The sequence below is a fragment of the Salmo trutta genome, chromosome 30, assembly GCF_901001165.1.
Source record: "Salmo trutta chromosome 30, fSalTru1.1, whole genome shotgun sequence".
NCBI classification, from domain to species: Eukaryota; Metazoa; Chordata; class Actinopteri; order Salmoniformes; family Salmonidae; genus Salmo; species Salmo trutta.
Genome location: NC_042986.1, coordinates 28,354,945 through 28,370,001, shown reverse-complemented (window position 1 = coordinate 28,370,001; position 15,057 = coordinate 28,354,945). Strand labels below are relative to the sequence as shown.

The following is a 15,057-nucleotide window of genomic DNA, read 5'->3' as shown; positions in this document are numbered from 1 at the left end:
ATTTATTTAGAATCCAATGCACACGTAACCAGCCTGACTACCACAGCATTCTGCAGTGACACGCCATCCCATCTGGTTTGCGCTTAGTGGGACTATCATTTGTTTTTCAACAGGACAATGACCCAACACACCTCCAGGCTGTGTAAGGGCTATTTGACCAACAAGAGTGATGGAGTGCTGCATCAGATGACCTGGCCTCCACAATCACCAAACCTCAACCCAATTGAGATGGTTTGGGATGAGTTGGACCGCAGAGCGAAGGAAAAGCAGCAAACAAGTGCTCTGCATACGTGGGAAGTCCTTCAAGACTGTTGGAAAAGCATTCCTCATGAAGCTGGTTGAGAGAATGCCAAAAGTGTGCAAAGCTGTCACCAAAGCAAAGGGTGGCTACTTTGAAGAATCTAAAAAAATAAAATATATTTGGATTTGTTTAACACTTTTTTGGTTACTACATGATTCCATATGTGTTATTTCATAGTTTTGATGTCTTCACTATTATTCTACAATGTAGAAAATAGTAAAAATAAATAAAAACTTGAATGAGTAGGTGTGTCCAAACATTTGACTGCTGATGATTCAGCCATATATGCATCAGCAACCACAGCTAATGAAGTCACTGAAACCATTAACAAAGAGTTGCAGTCTGTTTTGGAATGGGTGGCCAATGATGAACTGGTTCTGAACATCTGTAAAACTAAGATAATTGTATTTGGTACAAATCAAGTTCTAGACCTCAGCTAAATCTGGTAATGAATGGCGTGGCTGTTGAACAAGTTGAGGAGACTAAATCACTTGCTATTACCTTAGTTTATAAACGGTCATGGTCAAAACATATAGATTCAATGGTTGTAAAGATGGGGAGAGGTCTGCCTGTAATAAAGAGACACCACACTCCACAAAGCTTGTCCTGCAGGCTCTTGTTTTATCTTATCTTGGTTATTGTCCAGTCATATGGTCAAGTGCTGCAAAGAAAGACCTAGTTAAGTTGCAGCTGGTCCAGAACAGAGATGCATGTCTTGTTCTTCATTGTAATCAGACTGCTAATATTAAACTATGCATGCCAGTCTCTCTTGACTAAGAGTTGAGGAAAGACTGACTGCGTCACTACTTGTTTTTATAATAAACAATGTGTTGGAAATTCCAAATTCTTTGCATAGTCAACTTACACACAGCACTGATACACACACTTACCCCACAAGACATGCCACAAGGGGTTCGAACCGGAAGATAACGTCACTGACTCAACCCACTCAAGTCGAGTATAGTGAAAAAAGCCTGGCTCCTAAACCGTGTCCCCTTTTTCTAGTGGAGATGAATGTGCTCCTTTATTGGGTGTACTGAATACTCTCCATCTATCTAGCTCTGTACAGCCATCCTCTGACTGTAGCTCGGCCAGCCCTAGTTCACATGCTAATAAACTTTCTTCAATAGGACACCGGTGCATTGAACTACGCTCGGATCCAGCTTTCTCTCAGGTCTGTACATGAGTAACCTGATTCCCAAGGCAACCATTGCCAGACGCAGGTGAGTGCATTTGTTTATACTATTCCTATTTAAATCCAAGTTATCATAGTCTTGAATGTAAATATTTGAAAAGGAATTAGTTTGCATGTTTATTCAACTTTACAGTTATGAAAATGTACTTCTGTTATGTGTGAAAGTTGTCTGACCCTTTAGAAGTGTTTAACGCACAAGGACTACACTGCTGGGGAATCCCAAGGCACAACTCTGTCTATGGAATGACATTTTGATTTTTTGAATGAATGGTTTACTATCAGTTTGTACTGTGCATGTTTGACTGTTTGAACGTTTAGTGTTTGTACTGTGCATGTTTGACTGTTTGAACGTTCAGTGTTTGTACTGTGCATGTTTGACTGTTTGAACGTTCAGTGTTTGTACTGTGCATGTTTTAATTATGTTACTAAACATCACCACACCTGTGTCTATTCCTCGATGCACACCTGTCCTACAGTCTCTACCGTATAGTCACTCCCCTGACACTGCCCATCATCTGACCTGCCTCTGCAGCACTGATAGTCAGCCAGGGGTGAATTGACTCTAAGATACAGAAAATGTAAGTATTGAAATTATTTTAGCCTGCTTTTGTGTGAAAGCTTCCTATCTGGCCGGAAGTTTGTCCCCAGACTGTAACCCCTCTAGTCCGTAGGCAGACAGTCAACCTGGAGACACCTTATGTGCATCCCCACTACCACCAGAGGGCACTAGTCATGCACAGAAAGTAGCACTACAGGAGAGTTTGCCTAGTAGTAAAACATAAGCCCGTTACTGATATGAAAATGGCACATTTCTGCCGTACTACACCGGCTCCAATACTTGTCGGATGTGGCAGGGCCTGTAAAATATTACAGACTACAAAGGGAAGCACAGCCGCGAGCTGCCCAGTGACACGAGCCTACCAGACGAGCTAAATTACTTCTATGCTCGCTTCGAGACAAGTAACACTGAAGCATGCATGAGAGCATCAGCTGTTTCGGAAGACTATGTAATCACGCTCTCCGTAGCCGATGTAAGACCTTTACACAGGTCAACATTCACAAGGTCGCAGGGCCAGACAGATTACGAGGACGTGTACTCCGAGCATGCGCTGACCAACTGGCAAGTGTCTTCACTGACATTTTCAACCTCTCCCTGACTGAGTCTGTAATACCAACATGCTTCAAGCAGACCACCATAGTCCCTGTGCCCAATAACACTAAGGTAACCTGGTCATGGCTGGTCATGGCTCACAACACCATTATCCCAGAAACCCTAGACCCACTCCAATTTCCATACCGCCCCAACAGATCCACAGATGATGCAATCTCTATTGCACTCAACACTGCCCTTTCCAACCTGGGAAAAGGACCACCTATGTGAGAATGATATTCATTGACTACAGCTCAGAGTTCAAAACCATAGTGCCCTCCAAGCTCATTACTAAGCTAAGGACCCTGGGACTAAACACCTCCCTCTGCAACTGGATCCTGGACTTCCGGACGGGCCGCCCCCAGGTGGTAAGGGTAGGTAACAACACATCCACCACACTGATCCTCAACATGGGGGCCCCTCAGGGGTGCGTGCTCAGTCCCCTCCTGTACTCCTTGTTCACTCATGACTGCACGGCCAAGCACCACTCCAACACCATCATTAAGCTTGCCGATGACACAACAGTGGTAGCCCTGATCACCAACAACGATGAGACAGCCTATAGGGATGAGATCAGAGACCTGGCCAGGTGGTGCCAGGACAACAACCTCTCCCTCAACGTGATCAAGACAAAGGAGATGATTGTCGGCTACAGGAAAAGGAGGATCGAGCACGCCCCCATTCTCATCGACGAGGCTGCAGTGGAGCAGGTTGAGAGCTTCAAGTTCCTTGGTGTCCACATCACCAACAAACTATCATGGTCCAAACACACTAAGGCAGTCGTGAAGAGGGCATGACAAAGCCTATTCCCCCTCAGGAGACTGAAAAGATTTGGCATGGGTCCTCAGATCCTAAAAAGGTTCTACAGCTGCACCATCGAGAGCATCCTGACTGGTTGCATCACTGCCTGGTATGGCAACTGCTCGGCCTTCGACCGCAAGGCACTACAGAGGGTAGTGCATACGGCCCAGTACATCACTGGGGCCAAGCTTCCTGCCATCCAGGACCTCAATACCAGGCGGTGTCAGAGGAAGGCCCTAAAAATTGTCAAGGACTCCAGCCACCTTAGTCATAAACTGTTCTCTCTGCTACCGCACGGCAAGCAGTACCGGAGAGCCAAGTCTAGGTCCAAACGGCTTCTTAACAGCTTCTACCCCCAAGCCATGACTCCTGAACAGCTAATCAAAGCACTACCCAGACCCCTCTTTTACGCTGCTGCTACTCTGTTTATTATCCATGCATAGTAACTTTAACTCTACCTCCATGTACATATTACCTCAACTAACCGGTGCCCCCGCACATTGACTCTGTACCGGTACCACCTGTATATAGCCTCACTATTGTTATTTTACTGCTCCTGTTTAATTATTTGTTACTTTTATTTTCTATTTTTTTACTTAACTTTTTTTCTTAAAAACTTCTTAAAGCATTGTATGTTAAAGGCTTGTACGTAAGCATTTTACTGTAAAGTCTACACCTGTTGTATTCAGCGCATGTGACAAATACAATTTGATTAATAAATGTTTCTCTGGGGATTCGTTAGGTATCACCAGGTGTGGCAGAAGCCATTCTACAGAACCTGCACTGAGTGTCCAGGTAAAAGCATCCTCGTCTGAATTATTACTTCCCTCCTATACCTAGCTGAGCTTCTGTCATATTGTTTATATATCTCTCCGTCTCTCTATTTTCCAGGAAGGAGGTATGTGAGCAGCTGAAGAGACAAATGGAGAAGAGGGCGGGGGCTGATGCTGCAGCTGGCCAGTAAGGCAGAGTTTTTATGGGAAGTGGATCGCTTGGCTCTGTCTAGTCAGAGAGAGCAAAGGATACAACAGAAGAGAGGAGTTAGTACAGAGATGAGAATAAGAGGGTAATACACACACACACACTTATTCCTAATGTGAGATTTTGTATATATATATATATACACACACATACTCCTCTTTCATGTGTGTGTGTGTGTGTGTGCAGCTGATGGAGCATAGCTAGAGCGACAGGACATTGACATGCTCTCTGGAGATCCTGATGGAGAGAGAACTGCTGTGCAAAAACCACAATTAACTGGAGCAGCACACTGAAATAGAAGCACACACACCTCTGCTCACAGTCTTACATAGCTAGCATTCTAGGGTTTCTCCAGTATCTGTTTCCTGGCTCGGCTCTATCGTCTCCATGCAACGGCAGTATTTTATTAAGGTCTTCAGCAATGAGCAGCATGAGTTCAAATGACATTTCTTTCAACAGCATGTCAAAATAAAATGGTAAGAGAGGTTTAATAATGATCATAATGCAAAGAAATGCAGTTGAAATGTAGGCCTAACACACACACACACACACACACGTTCTGTAACCAAAGGACATGATTATTAACAGTTAAAATGGATATTATTGAAGGTTGAAAATGAAAAAACATGGATCATTTGAATAACAATTGTGCTAGATCTAGTAGCTACTCAGAATGAGGGGGAATAATGTGGAGGGATATGATTGGTCAGATATCATTTAGTTGCTTCAACTGTAAATGTTGACACCTCTGATAAAATACACTTGTGCATTTCATTGTACAGTACCCCATATTACCTGGTGCTGATCAAACTCAATGTATCACACACACACACCAAACAGATGCAGAATAAAAATCATAAAAGGTTTTTGCTAAAAACAAACAAAAAATACATTTAGAAAAGACCTATTGCAAAACAATGAAATGGGAGGCATCCTCAATAGGACTAGAGTATTTTACTCTCACATACACACGCAGATTGCTCAGGCAGTAGGTTTAGGGGGTGGTGAAGCAGTAGTGATGATCCTTGTATCCTGGTTGTACAGTTTAAAGAGGGAAACAAGCAGCTCTATAAAGTTCAGTCTTCCATGCCAATCACAGGATAATACATACAGTACAGTATAGCCTTTCTCAGATCCTTTTCTCGTGCATTCATACAGCAAGAATCTGTCTGTGCAAAAACACAGATAAATACAGTCATAATATGAACAGGATTATAAATAAACAGTGTTTTAACACTGGATGGAATTCAACTGGCGCAACAGGATACAGCAGTCCTTTCCTTAACTAGTCCACCATAGCAGCAGCCTTCAGTGCAAAGCCCCAATGACAATCCCATCCCACCCTCCATCTTCCATCACCACGGGAACAGCCTCTGTTCCTCAGTAAAAGGTGAAATGATGAACAGGAGATGCTGATGAGGTAAGGGGTGCCTAAGAAGTTTGATTTGTGATGAGTGGAAATGGACAGACATTAACATTTTAGTCATTTAGCAAACACTCCTATCCAGAGCAATTTACAGGAGCAATTAGGGTTAAGAGCCTTGCTCAGGGGCACGTTGACAGATTTTTCACCTAGTCGGCTTGAGAATTCGAACCTGCGACATGGTTTTGAACCACATATAATTTTGGAGCAAAATTTTGCCCAGTGGAAGATACAAATGCATAATAACTTGGTAACAATCAGTAGTGGTCTTATCCTACCCCCACTCCGTCCCTTTCCTACCCCAGAGTCGAGGCAAGAGGGTTGGGTTTTGTCTCCCATATCAGTGCAGACAGACACTCCAGTCTTCTCAGTGTTTTTGGATCAAGTTGTACCTGGTCTTCTTCTATATTCACTCCCTCCATTGAGCTCTCTGATTTGACCTTCCTCTGAGCTCCATGTTCTCTTATTCACCTCCCTCTAACATCTGGAAAGTTCATATTCCAGAAGACCCACAATAATCTCAAGCCTTTTCAAGGCATCCTTTAGGACCCCTCTTCTCCCACCCTAACCCCTACCACCCCAAAGTAGTATAGTACATCCCTGAATGGCTAGCATTCCTGTAGCCGTCCCACCCCCAGTCTTTGTCGCCCGCATCGGCTTGCATTCAATGAGTTCCTTCCTCTCTCCCGTATCCCTGGTTCCTGATAGGCTAGCGTCCCTTCAGGAAGCCGTCCAGCATGCGATCACCCTTCTCTGATAGCCAGTATCCGGCCATGGCGGCCACGCCCCCGATGAAAATGGCGGTGAAGACCATGTCACCCTTGGCGGCAAGCGTTGCTAGGGCACAGATGACCACGCCAAAGAACATCTGCTGCAGGACAAGTACCTCGTCATCAGTCATGTCATCAAACAGACCCTTCTCTGGACCACCTGATGGGGAGAGAGAGAGAGATGCTGTGTATATAGGAGTGTGCCAAGTAGAGAGAACTATCAAGGGTGCTCGCACGTCCTACTGTAAGGCTGGTTCTCCACACAGATGCTGTCCCTTCGGATGAAGCCGTCAGCACATTCACAGCGGAAGGAGCCCTCCTCATTGAAACACGCCTCATTCAGCCCTGGACAAGCTATTGCCCTCTCACTACACTCATCCACATCTAGGAGGAAGAGAGAGAACATGGACAGAGTGACACCCATACCAAGGCGGATACAGATGTACACTACAAGTAAGTAGTCAGACTGCTTTAACAAAAGGTTCATCTGATTGGCCAAACCATCTATAGACTAGTAAAAGAGGACCACACAGACAAATTAAAACACAGCCGGGTTCCCTCACCAAGACATTTGGCTCCTCTGAGCTTGTATCCCCTAGCACATTTCTTACAGCGGGCAGGACCACTGCCCATACAGCCCACACATGCCTGGTCACAGCCTGGCACAGAGGAGAGAGAACAGAGGTCTGGGTCAGAACACAGGTTTACCAACAACACAAACCATCATTACTCTGTTACTAGCAGATAGTAGAGGGAGAGCCTACAGTACCTCTGCACTCGTACGATCCATCTGTGTTGTGGCAATATGTGTTGGAGAGACATCGAGCCAGCTCTGTGCCGCACTCATCGGTGTCTGGAAACAACATGCACAACAGGAGTTAAACACTGTAGTAGGGATTCTCAAGGTGAATAAAAGAAGGGCAGTCACAGACGAAGTCAATCAAAATCAATCTGGTTTAATACAAGTTGCAACAGGGAGACACCTCCAGCACAGAAAGAGACAATGTCTAACTTGTCTTTTCTAAGCAGACCCTTATATTCTCATTTATTCTCACAGCACGAAATGTTCTGAAAACACCCACTAACAGGCTTGAATCACATTGTCACAGAATACAACAACAATCAGTGTCCTCGGTCCTTGTACCTCCAGATATGAGAACAATCCATAACATTTAGTATCAAGTCTAGTGACCATCAACCTGTACATAAATGAGTGTCACAAAGCATTGTGTTAATAATTACTTGTAACGGAAACTGAATTTCCCCTTTACAAACACAGATACAAGTAAGAAAGCTAACAGAAGACACATGCTCTCTCAAATACACACATAAAAGCCAAATACTCACCAACACACTTGTTGTCATGCAGGATCCACCCAGGTTTGCAGTCCACACATTTGTAGTCCTCTGGCCCTGAGCATTTTTTACAGGAGTGGTAGCATGCTACAGACATCACACACAGAGGAGAAGTGATTGGTCTGTGAGACTTCTACATGAGGTTGGTTGAGTATAAGCCAGGCTGTCTGGTTCATGATCAGACAGGCAAAACTGTTTCTGATTGGGTACCTGCACAGGCTGGTGTGCTGTGATTGGAGCTCTTCTCTCTGTAGTAGCCGTCTGCACAGCTCTGACACAGCTGACCAAAGTACCCCGGATCACACACACACTCTCCATCTCCCAGACGCGTGCCCTCTCCCTCACAGCGACCCAGACCACCACACACACCTCCAGGACCGGACAGACACTCTGCAGCACAACAACACACAGGGTTAATAATGTGACAACAGAGAGAGAACTATAGAGAGAACTACCGTGTGTGTGTGTTCAATACCTTTGCAGTCTGGGCCAAAGCGTCCTGGGGGACAGCAGAGTCGGAGCTCCTCTATACACAGCCACTCAAACAGATCTGGAGCCTCCTGCTGCCTACACACACAGAGACAATCACAAGGTCAGTGATGAGAGGGAAAGGACACACACACATAACAATATAATACACAGGTGTGTAAATAAAACAGTAAAACAAAACTGATTATACACCACATTTACATGATCAGAGACATACCGGTGGAACCACCATGTCTCCACTTGGTCCTCTAACTGCTCCAGCAGCTTGTTACAGTCAAAGTCAGATTTCTCACATGCTGCCTCCACTATCTCCAGCAGCCTGGTCTCACTGAGAACCAAGAGGAGAGATGTGAGTAATGTGGAACACTTCACTAGAGCACAGAGAAAACAAATACACCCTCCTATTCTCCATTATGCACTCTAGGAGGATCTCTAACACGCTCGCTCACTCTCACACTCACAGACACACACACACACAGTGTGGCCTAGTTTTAAAAGGCTGTCATATTTTGTAAGGACATATGGGGTGTAGAGCCCTAGTCTTGTCAGTACTGTACTGGTTCAGCATTGCCTTGGCTCAGTCATGAGGAGTCCAATTCAGGTCAGAGGCATCAGGTAACAAGCCTTCATAGCAACACAATAAAGGTGCATTGGCCATTCAACAACATGCTAAGGCTTGTCAGGAATTAGCAGGCCTTGTGGACTTCCCTCTACGTAAACACAGATGTTAGACTGCAGGTCCTATGACTGCATATTTGTGGAGATTCTAGTGACAGGCCTAGTGGGGCCAAAAGTACCTGCGAGCATATTTAGCCAGCTTCTCCTCCTCCCAAGCAGTCTTCCCACCCCCAAAGTTTTTATTGGACGTTTTCTCCAGGCCCTGAAAAAATGTGTTTTAATAAAAGACCACCAGGTGAAGACAGAAACAGAACAGCAAGGAGAGTAAAATGGCAGCTACTGACAGAAACATAAGCAATAAGCAAAAGAGATACCAATAGATACAAAAATGACAATATGACCGACAAACTAATCAACAGACTGAGGGAATGAGAGAGATAGAGACTCCTACCTTGATGAAGCTGTCAGTTAGTTTGCGGCAGGTCTGACATGGTGCAGTCTGTACTCGTACCACAGACAGCACAGAGAAGAGCACCAGGGCAGGGAGCAGGGGCCACGACCACCACATGGCTTGGACTACCTACCACTCAGCCACTGAGAACAGAGACAGGGGATTCAGACAGAACAGGATCCTAACTACTGATAAACAGTCAGATATTTGTTCATCATCACAGTGGTTATGGTCACGGTATCTTTCAATCAACTTAGTCATTTATTATACTGAGAACTGCTGTGTATTCATCACTTCCTGATAAACTCATTCACAGTATAGGTATATGTGTCAATATTATTTTCTGAAGCTACTCTGAACATATCCCAGTCTGCGTGATCAAAACAATCTTGAAGCGTGGATTCCGATTGGTCAGACCAGCATTGAATATTCCTCACCACGGGTGCTTCCTGTTTGAGTTTCTGCCTAATGGAGGGGAGGGGCAAGATGGAATCGTGGTCCGATTTGCCGAATAGAGGGTGGGGGAGAGCCTCATATGCACCCACAAGGGTGCGTGCTCAGCCCCATCCTGTACTCCCTGTTCACCCATGGCTGCGTGGCCAGGCACGCCTCCAAATCAATCATCAAGTTTGCAGATGACACTACAGTGGAAGGCTTGATTACCAACAACGACGAGACAGCCTACACAGAGGAGGTGAGGGCCCTGGGAGTGTGGTGTCAGGAAAACAACCTCTCACTCAATAGTCAACAAAACTAAGGAGATGATCTTGGACTTCAGGAAACATCAGAAGGTGCACCCCCCTATCCACATCGATGGGACCACAGTGGAGAAGGTGTAAAGCTTCAAGTTCCTCAGCGTACACATCACTGACAAACTGAAATGGTCCACCCACACAAATAGTGTGGTGAAGGCGGCACAACATTGCCTCTTCAAACTCAGGAGGCTAAAGACAGTTGGCTTAACATCTAAAACCCTCACAACCTTTTACAGATGCACAATTGGGAACATCCTGTCGGGCTGTTTCACCACCTGGTACAGCAACAGCAACGCCCACAACTGCTAAGCTCTCCAGAGGGTGGTGCAGTCCGCCCAACACATTACCGGGGGAAAACTTCCCGCCCTCCTGGACACCTACAGCACCCGATGCCATAGGAAGGCCAAAAAGATCATCAACCACCCGAGCCACTGCCAGTTCACCCCGCTATCATCCAGAAGGCTAGGTCAGTACAGGTGCATCAAAGCTGGGACCAAGAGATAAAAGCTGTTTTTCAGCTTCTATCTCAAAGCCATCAGACTGCTAAACAGCCATCACTAGCACATCAGAGGCAGCTGCCTACCGACATAGATTAGGAATCACTGGCCACTTTTAGAAATGAATCACTAGTCACTTTAATAATGTTCCGTATCTTAGCATTACTCATCTCATATGTACAGTTGAAGTCGGAAGTTTACATACACTTAGGTTGGAGTCATTAAAACTAGTTTTTCAACCACTCCACAAATTTCTTGTTAACAAACTATAGTTTTGGCAAGTTGGTTAGGACATCTACTTTGTGCATGACACAAGTCATTTTTCCAACAATTGTTTACAGACAGATTATTTCACTTATAATTCACTGTATCACAATTCCAGTGGGTCTGAAGTTTACATATACTAAGTTGACTGTGCCTTTAAACAGCTTGGAAAATTCCAGGAAATGATGTCAAGGCTTTATTTTATTTTTATTTAACTAGGCAAGTCAGTGAAGAACAAATTCTTATTTTCAATGATGGCCTAGGAACAGTCAGGGGCAGAACGACATATTTTTACCTTCTCAGCTCGGGGATTCTATCTTGCAACCTTTCAGTTACAAGGCTCTAACCACTAGGCTACCTGCCGACCCAGTGGAAGCTTCTTTTAGAAGCTTCTGATAGGCTAATTGACATAATTTGAGTCAATTGGAGGTGCACCTGTGGATGTATTTCAAGGCCTACATTCAAACTCAGTGCCTCTTTGCTTGACATCATGAGAAAATCAAAAGAAATCAGCCAAGACATCAGAAAAACAATTGTAGACCTCCACAAGTCTGGTTCCTCCTTGGGAGCAATTTCCAAACGCATGAAGGTACCATGTTCATCTGTACAAACAATAGTACACACATATAAACACCATGGGATCACGCAGCTGTCATACCGCTCAGGAAGGAGACGCGTTCTGTCTCCTAGACATGAACGTATTTTGGTGCGAAAGGTGCAAATCAATCCCAGAACAGCAAAGGACCTTGTGAAGATGCTGGAGGAAACAGGTACAAAAGTATCTATATCCACAGTAAAACGAGTCCTATATCGACATAACCTGAAAGGCCGCTCAGCAAGGAAGAAGCCATTGCTCCAAAACCGCCATAAAAAAGCCAGACTACGGTTTGCAACTGCACATGGGGACAAAGATCGTACCTTTTGGAGAAATGTCCTCTGGTCTGATGAAACAAAAATAGAACTGTTTGGTTATAATGACCATCGTTATGTTTGGAGGAAGAAGGGGGAGGCTTGCAAGCTGAAGAACACCATCCCAACTGTGAAGCACGGGGGTGGCAGCATCATGTTGTGGGGGTGTTTTGGTGCAGGAGGGACTGGTGCACTTCACAAAATAGATGGCATCATGAGGAGTAAAATGATGTGGATATATTGAAGCAACATCTCAAGACATCAGTCAGTAAGTTAAAGCTTGGTCGCAAATAGGTCTTCCAAACGGACAATGACCCCAAGCATACTTCCAAAGATGTGGCAAAATGGCTTAAGGACAACAAAGTCAAGGTATTGGAGTGGCCATCACAAAGCCCTGACCTCAATCCTATAGAACATTTGTGGGCAGAACTGAAAAAGCGTGTGCGTACTATTGTTTGTACAGATGAACGTGGTACCTTCAGGCATTTGGAAACTGTACTCTATATTATTCTACAGTATCTTAATCGCTTTAATTGTTTGTAAATATTGCATCACCCATCTCATATGTATATACCGTACTCTATACTATGCCACTGTATCTTAGTCCAATGCCGCTCTGACATATATGTATATATATTCTTAATCCATTCCTTACTTAGATATTACTTGTTAGATATTAATGCACTGTTGGAGCTAGAAGCACAAGCATTTCACTACACCCACAATAACATCTGCTAAATACGTGTATGTGATCAATACATTTGATTTGATTATCATGATGGGCAGCAGGATTAAATGTGTGTGAAAAGATAAGAGGATGAGTTTTATCAGTGTTTCAGTAAACAACGCAGAGCCACTGAATTCCTGTATCTCTCACATAGTCAATGTTCATTGCCAAATCCAAACCTAGTTGGATCCTGTTAAGGGTAAGCCTAGTGATGATTATGCTCCATTCCCTCTGCTGCCTGGCAAAAAAACATAGCTAGTTAAATTCTTAGCTAGCTAGGTATGGAGCTCACTGCATTGTTACCTTGACTGAACTATTTAAGCTGTGGTCCAATGAGGATTATCGTCATCATCATCATCATCATCATTCTGAATAGCATCTTCATAATCAGTTAGACTGGCTAGTGTGGTGAGCTAACGTTAGCTAGTTACTGTAAGGTCCCGTTGGCAAATCAGGTAACCCTCCATCAGGTCAGTACAAGTAATGACATGATTATCCATCTTAAACGTCATCAAAATCACCTCTGCTGGCTATTTCTTCTTGTCTATTGCTACATTGCATGGCAGTAAATTGACTGTGATTTCTAGTTCGCTACCCAGCGAACGCACTACCATGGCAAACTAGCAATCTATCTAGATGGATAGCTAATGTTAGCTAAATTAGCGTTACCCAGCTATCGCTAGCTAGCTTCCAATAAATGATGCTGCGCTGCATCCTACCTTCAGCTTGCTACAAACTCTCGGCAGCTTGTAGACAACTGACTGGAGCGTCCTCAGCACCTTAATACAATTTCACGGTGTTTCACCGGTTTAGTTGTTCATCCGTGCCATTCATTAACCGGTGCTGATGCAGTGGTTCTTGTTGATTCTTCTTCCCAGACTGTTTAGCTGAGGCGCAGCTGGCAGGATACTGCCCAATCCCACTGGGACTTCAGGCTTCAACCAATCATTACCCGCCGAGTACAAAACAGGGCGTGTCTTGTTTTAAAGAAGTGGGATGGGTCATTGTCTCTGATAGACTTTGTCAGACAGGAATCATTCAAGACTAGAATAACTGCAAATTCAACATTAAAAAGTAATAATATTGAAATAGTAATTAAACGCACAGTACAAAAATTACACAGAAAATAGAATCAAACAACTTTATACCTATTACTGATGATGGATAACCCAGTCACGACATAGAACTGCACCATAACAGAACGCACAAATGCATAAAATGTTATACAATTAACCAACAAACCCCTCAGTAAAAATAAATACTTTACAAATTAACCAAATAACATTTTGAAACGAAGATAATGGTTGAGTACAATGTCACCCATTTACAGTTCAGGGATGAACACAAAAATAAATCACATTTTATTGGTCGCATAAAGTACACATATTTTGCAGATGTTATCGCAAGTGCAGCAAAATGCTTATGTTTCAACCTTCAACAGTGCAGTATACCTAACAACACAAAACAATACACCCCCGCCCACAAAAAAAAACTAAGGAATTCAGAAATGATGTAAATATATATATACACAGTACCGGTCAAAAGTTTGGACACGCCTACTCATTCAAGGGTTTTTCTTTATATTTACTATTTTCTACATTGTAGAATAATAGTGAAGACTTCAAAACTATGAAATAACAGATATGGAATCATGTAGTAACCAAAAAAGTGTTAAACAAATCAAAATATATTTTACATTTTAGATTCTTCAAAGTAGCCACCCTTTGCCTTGATGACAACTTTGCACACTCTTGGCAGTCTCTCAACCAGTTTCATGAGGAATGCTTTTCCAACAGTCTTGAAGGAGTTCTCACATATGCTGAGCACTTGTTGGCTGCTTTTCCTTCACTCTGCAGTCCAACTCATCCCAAACCATCTGAATTGGGTTGAGGTTTGGTGATTGTGGAGGCCAGGTCATCTGATGCAGCACTCCATCACTCTCCTTCTTAGTCAAATAACCCTTACACAGCCTGGAGGTGTGTTGGGTCATTGTCCTGTTGAAAAACAAATTATAGTCCCATTAAGCCCAAACCAGATGGGATGGCGTATTGCTGCAGAATGCTGTGGTAGCCATGCTGGTTAAGTGTACCTTGAATTCTAAATAAATCACAGACAGTGTCACTAGCAAAGCAATCCCACACCATCACACCTCCTCCTCCAAGCTTCACGGTGGGAACCACACATGCTGAGATCATCTGTTCACCTACTCTGTGTCTCACAAAGACACGGCGGTTGGAACCAAACATCTCCAATTTGGACTCATCAGACCAATGGACAGATTTCCACCGGTCTAATGTCCATTGCTTGTGTTTCTTGGCCCAAGCACATCTCTTCTTCTTATTGGTGTCCTTTAGTAGTTGTTTCTTTGAA

The 15,057-nt window shown here is 43.9% G+C and overlaps 1 protein-coding gene and 1 long non-coding RNA gene across 2 annotated transcripts; one reads left to right on the top strand and one right to left on the bottom strand.

Annotated features, from left to right (window-relative positions):
- Nucleotides 1-1,734: 1,734 nt before the first annotated feature.
- Nucleotides 1,735-4,925, top strand: LOC115168423 (uncharacterized). Its single transcript, XR_003870664.1, has 3 exons — nucleotides 1,735-2,074; nucleotides 4,190-4,242; nucleotides 4,339-4,925. It is a non-coding gene; the product is annotated as an uncharacterized LOC115168423 (long non-coding RNA).
- creld1b (CRELD disulfide isomerase 1b) lies at nucleotides 4,894-14,263 on the bottom strand. Its single transcript, XM_029723679.1, has 11 exons — nucleotides 13,407-14,263; nucleotides 9,536-9,678; nucleotides 9,264-9,346; nucleotides 8,684-8,794; nucleotides 8,453-8,544; nucleotides 8,188-8,367; nucleotides 7,969-8,064; nucleotides 7,391-7,474; nucleotides 7,185-7,280; nucleotides 6,865-7,005; nucleotides 4,894-6,781 (listed from the first exon to the last, which is right to left on the bottom strand). Exons 2-11 carry the CDS (start codon nucleotides 9,650-9,652, stop codon nucleotides 6,561-6,563), a joined length of 1,221 nt encoding a protein of 406 aa, XP_029579539.1. The 5' UTR covers nucleotides 9,653-9,678; nucleotides 13,407-14,263; the 3' UTR covers nucleotides 4,894-6,560.
- Between the last annotated feature and the right edge of the window lie 794 nt (nucleotides 14,264-15,057).

Excerpts from the sequence above, each read along its gene's own strand:
- creld1b (XM_029723679.1), bottom strand. The coding sequence starts at position 9,652 with ATGTGGTGGTCGTGGCCCCTGCTCCCTGCCCTGGTGCTCTTCTCTGTG. Across the intron at positions 8,795-9,263 it reads CTGGCTAAATATGCTCGCAG|TGAGACCAGGCTGCTGGAGA; the intron begins GTACTTTTGGCC and ends CTTGGTTCTCAG. Across the intron at positions 7,006-7,184 it reads CAGAGGAGCCAAATGTCTTG|ATGTGGATGAGTGTAGTGAG; the intron begins GTGAGGGAACCC and ends TCTTCCTCCTAG.